This window comes from Frankliniella occidentalis, unplaced genomic scaffold (genome assembly GCF_000697945.3).
Source record: "Frankliniella occidentalis isolate FOCC.00 unplaced genomic scaffold, Focc_3.1 Scaffold142, whole genome shotgun sequence".
Lineage (NCBI taxonomy): Eukaryota > Metazoa > Arthropoda > Insecta > Thysanoptera > Thripidae > Frankliniella > Frankliniella occidentalis.
Genome location: NW_026267269.1, coordinates 363,754 through 368,887, shown reverse-complemented (window position 1 = coordinate 368,887; position 5,134 = coordinate 363,754). Strand labels below are relative to the sequence as shown.

At 58.0% G+C, this 5,134-nt stretch overlaps 2 protein-coding genes across 3 annotated transcripts in view; one reads left to right on the top strand and one right to left on the bottom strand.

The window, feature by feature from the left end:
* The window catches only part of LOC127750149 (tau-tubulin kinase 1-like), a 26,513-nt gene extending 21,385 nt beyond the window's left edge, over window positions 1–5,128 (bottom strand). Inside the window, exons 1-2 of the mRNA XM_052270854.1 lie at window positions 5,050–5,128; window positions 4,296–4,693 (exon numbers count right to left, since the gene is read on the bottom strand). Coding sequence (XP_052126814.1) covers window positions 4,296–4,314 — 19 coding nt within the window. The 5' untranslated portion in view covers window positions 4,315–4,693; window positions 5,050–5,128. The remainder of the gene's footprint in view (window positions 1–4,295; window positions 4,694–5,049) is intronic.
* Window positions 2,077–5,134, top strand: part of LOC113205677 (ras-related protein rab7-like) — a 4,826-nt gene continuing 1,768 nt past the window's right edge. The window contains exons 1-2 of one of the 2 annotated variants that reach the window (XM_026421388.2): window positions 2,077–2,358; window positions 2,469–2,566. The gene's annotated coding sequence lies outside the window, so the exon portion shown is untranslated. The remainder of the gene's footprint in view (window positions 2,359–2,468; window positions 2,567–5,134) is intronic. The other variant, XM_026421387.2, reaches the window with a different exon arrangement.

The following is a 5,134-nucleotide window of genomic DNA, read 5'->3' as shown; positions in this document are numbered from 1 at the left end:
CCCCTTTTGATGAAGGCCATTTCATAACGGTGGAAGAGCAAGCGACACACTTCCGTGGAGAGAAAGTCATCATCATCAATTTTTTTTTGATGGCGGAAACAGAATTTGTCTGCTCCCCAAAATAACGACGGTTCTTGGGCCGGCACGGCTGCTCGGCACTCCGCACACTCGCGGCCGAACACGGCTGGTGACGGCTGACGCGCGCGCGACCGACAACCAGAGCGGCACCGGCAGGAGTTTCTTAACAAGAAAAGAGACCCGCCGTCCCAGACCCCGTTGCAGTCTGTGACACTTCAACATTGTTGCAGAATACTTAGCCAATAGGTGAACGAGTTTACAGCAATGTATTCAGGAAAGCATGGTCACTACAGAGATAATTCCGCTACACTGTAAGTCCTGGGCCTAAGTGTCTAGCAGGTGGGAAGCTGAGTCGCCTGACCCCAAAAGACTAGACGACTCAAGTCGTACAGCTGCTGCACACCTTGGTAACTTGGTACGTTTCCCGCTCACACTGACTGGACCATATATCAGACCCAAGTGCGTTGGATGTAAGTGCACCATCTCATGTGCATGGAGAAGAGTCACCTAAACAACAAACAGCAAAGCCCCTTGGAACGATACTTACTCTGTCAATAGCACCAGGTTGCCCAGACACCTCCACAAAGGTGCCCAGTGACAAGGCAAGTTGCCATACAACGTGAGTTTGTTGCTCCTCGGGCCAGGTTTGAGCACCGCTGTGCAAATGTGTCGAGAATTATTTTGTGATGTTTAGTCGTTGGGGACTCACCAGCTCTGATGTTCTGTTATTTTGAGCTGTGACCGCCATAACCTCTCCTCCGTCCTCATAGTTGTTTACAAAACAACACATTAACAGAATGCCCTGGTAAATCAAGGCTCTTTTTTCTTGGCCTCGATACTAGAGGACCAATTGAAACGCAAATTTGACGCATGACAATCTTCCATTAGTCAACCAAACACAATCCACAGAAGAAAAGAGATACTACGCGATACACGGGCCGAGGGTGGCGCGCTCTATCGGCGAATCCAGTCCTTTCATCCCCAACACGAAACTCACGCGCTCAGGCTCCGTCTAGCTCCGTCTAACGTCGAGGGTTAATGACCAAAGCAAAGCGCAGGGTCCGTATTGAGAATGCCGCCACGCCAACGGCCTCAAAGTCAAGGCGAACGCACAATACCTCTGCCTCTGATCCTCGCGGAGCCCGGCCGGCGTCGGCTGGGCTGGCGGCGGCAGCCGTGGCGCCCGCGGCCGCGCGCCCCCGACGTCCTGGAGGCGGAGGCGCGGCGCCTGGCGGCGGCGGCCGCGGCGGGTCCCCGCATGTCGTCGCGGGTGTGCGGCGCGACAGCGAACCCGGCCTGCCGGCGTACTTCTGTACGGCCTGGCGCCCGCGGCGACCGGCTACCTACTACCACTCACTCGTGCCATGAGGAGCACTGCCACTGCCGGCGCCCTCTGGCCCAGATGGGGATGGCGGCGCCCAGATGGGCGGTCCATTTATCTCCCGATGAGTCTCGACGGCGCGGGGGGTTGGGGGAGGTGGGAGGGGGGGATCACTATTCATATCTACGCTGCTGCTAGCGGCCCCGCGGGCGGGCTGCCCGGGGTAGCTGGGGGCCCCGCCAGCGCGCGATCGACATCTCGTTGCCTATTACTCGCCGGGGCCGGGGTGCGCCCCGCCCGCCCCGAGGCCGCCGCCGCCGCCGAGGCTCCTCCTCAGAGCCCCGCATTCATCTGCAAAGTGATTCGCGTTATTGATTGCGTCCCCGCGAATTAATGGCGTGATTAGCGCTGCAGGGGCTGCAGTCTGTAATGGCGGACCCACCGGTGACCCCCTTCGTCCCCCCCTCCCCCACTAAGGGGGATCACCCGGCGCGATGAGCCTTGCGGATTTATGGCCGGCCGTTTCTCATAGAGCCCCCCCGATCCCGATGTTGCCCATTTGCGCCCCGATCCTCGCGGTGCATCTGCGGCGCCAGGTCCCATCTCATCTACCTCCCGACCTCCCGGCCCCAGCCCGATGAGCCTCAGTCCTACCCTTTCCGGCGTGGAACTGTCCCCCTGGCGGTAGCCGATCGAAGTAGAGAGGATGAACCACGTGACGTGCTCTTGTTTCGACGTCGTGCAGTGTGCGAGACTCACTACTACTCACGTGTCGGGTGTGACTGGCACTTGCGTAGATTTCAAGTTAAATTTGACATGTGTTTCGAAGTTTTGAATGTAGAATACGTTAGTTATTTTCGACTCGGGACATCGAATTTGTTTCTGCGAGAAGTTCTTCAGTTTAAAACTGCACGAGTCAAATCCTTCCCATCCGGCTCGCTCGCTGACGCGTTTTATAGGTTAGTGCAGGAATTGCCACTGAAAAGCTACCCCTTTTTAAAAGCAGAGTTTTAATATGGGATGATGGCAATTATTATGCCGCTGTTTAATCGTGCAATGTTTCTCACAGTTCATCCATCGAGAACTCTGAGGTCACCTAACCTAACTTCACCCAGGTCAAAGCCGTTCATCTCAACTCATCGCTCCTTCCGAAGCAGAGACCTGTTGGTAAGTCTCCTGCTCATCATGCAACCCCGTATCTTTCCTACCCTCCTCGCTATCGGGGGTGAGCGCCCACCCCACCCCCTCAACGCCAGGTTTGCTCAGGATACCGCTAATTTCTCGCGGTAACTAAACGAATGGGCCGTTTGGATAGGCGTTTGCGGAGGGGGGGGGGGGATCAGGCTCAGAGGGTATTGCCTTCAATTACCAGCTTCCATTAAACACGCCAGGCCTCGCCGGTCGAAGGGACGCGAGATCAACACTGTCGCAATATAAGTCCCCCCCCCTCCCTCCCGGCCCGCCCGCATCCCCTTCCAATGGCTGAACACCACGGCCGGCGCCCCCTGTGCTATGTGCTGCCCCACAGTGCGCCGCGCTTCGAGCGAACAAAGTGAATTAGGGTCGACGGGCATTAGGGCCTGATGGCCTTCCCTCCGCGGGGCTGGCGGGGCGCTCCGCTCCGCACCCCCCGCCGCGCCCGCGCCCGGGGCCCAGGGTGTGGTCTGCACTGGACGGGGCGCAACGCAGCGGCCAGGGCCAGGTGGAGCACGGCCACCACGGGGCCTCCCCGACCTGCGCTTTGGTGGGTGAAGGAAACATTTTATTGGGTCATGCCCGTCATGTCGGTGGGCGAGTCTGTCGCTTGCGGCGTTTTCTATACTCTTTGCTGGAATAATAGTATATGCCAGCGAGTATTTCCCGGCAGGCTTTGAAGGCCAGTTAGTTCCGAAGTTTGAACCCTTGTTAACCTCCCTCTCTTCCCCCAGATTTAAACCGCGACGTCGCCGCGACGAGGAATGTGTGCAAAAACACGGGGCGCCCCCCAGGCGCACTCGCGACTACGTGTATTTCCACCCGCCGCTCGGGCTGGTGAAGGGGAGGGGATTGGGGAGGGGGGGTTAGCGGTGATTACATCGTAATTTTCATTAATCTGGCGTGTGGAGGGATACGACATTGACAGGCCGCCAAGCAGCAGCGGCGCGTCGCGGCGCGCCAAGTCGTCGTGCACCTGCTGTCCCGCGGCCGCGCGCCCCCTCTGCCCGTCCCAGGCCAGGAGCACCCGCCGGCCGGCGCGCGCCCGGGGGCCTGCCGTCCGCCGGGCCGGCGCGCACGATGGGTGGTCTACCTAGACGAGGGGCAGGGGCGCTGACGCTCAAATCACTATGCTGTAACGTGGTATCTTCTGTTTTCTTGTTTCTCGCATTCCTCTGCATTTCATCTTTACTGGACTGGTATATTGTTCCGAATCGTATTGCACATGCTTTGTGTGTGTCGTAGGGGAGGAAGGCTGGGGGGTTGCATATGTAAGACGAAGAAACTCGACGCCTTAGTTGTGCTAATGATAGTCCTGTTGTATTTTAAAACTTACTAAAATAATCTGGGAAAAGTGTCGAAAAGTACTTTCCTTATAAGACGACTTATTTTGCCAATTCTATTTTTGACAGGGGAAATCCTGTATCGCGTTATCGTTAGCAGTAAACCGTACACGGCCATGTGCGTTGGTGCTCGGCGGTTGCGTGCAGCGCTGGCATTGCGCTTGTGATCGTACGTTACGCGTGGCGGAGGGAGAGGGGGGGGGTGAGGTTTGCTGTAAAATCGAAGTCTTGGGGGGCGTGTCGGAAAAGCCTTTGGGAAATCGGAGCGAAATTGCGGCTCGCGAATCGGAAGAATGACTCCAACTCGAGTCGCTCCCCTCTCCCCTATGGTTCTAGCGGGCGCCCATACGTGCACTCACCTTCCCGTTCCCGCTGCATGTTAGCGGATGAGGTGCTCGTCCTGGACGTGGACGTGCTCCACGAGCTCCAGGACTCCAGGGACCTGCGCTCCTCTTGCTGGCGCCGCCGCTCCTCGTCCTCCTCGTCGTCGCCGCCGTCCTCGTCGTGCTGCTGGTCGAGGGCCTGCTCCCTCTCGTCGGCCAGCAGGAGCGCCTCGGCGTCCAGCAGCACCGCCTGCCCCCTGCCGCCGCCCCGGGCCTCTTCGGGCGTGGGGCTGCGGCTGCGGCGCGCCGCGTCCTGGTCGCTGCCGCCCCCGCGCTGCTCGCCGCCGCCGCGTCGGTCCTCGCCGCGCTCCCACAGCGACTCCGTCTGCAGCGAAGGGAGGCGTGCTCGCCGGAAGCGACCCCCGCTCCCGCTCCTGCAGGACAACAAGCATACGGTCAGGCCGCACGGAGTAGAAGTATTTAGCCATACAGTTGAACCAAAACGGTATAACTAATTATTTTGCTTTGTACATAAACAGGAGCTGTATATCTTTTTGGCAAAAACTAGAGCTTAATTTAGCTACTACTACTACTACTATCAAATGGACTGTTTTGATATGTAACTAACAAGTTTGCTGGGTTTAGCTGTTTGTTTTGCCCAAGCTATGATTTGCTTTTTCGCTGACAAATTAGCTGTGTTCAGCTACTTGCCTTAATTTTTAAAGCACTTTGCTTTAGCTGCTTTACAACTAAATCGTTAGCTACACAGTTCTAGTTGCTGGGGGCTCACCCGTGGTGGCGGCGCGCGTGCCGGTCGAGCGTCCTGCTGCCCCTGCGGCCCGCCGCGCCCGCGTGGTGCTGGTGGTGGCCGTGGC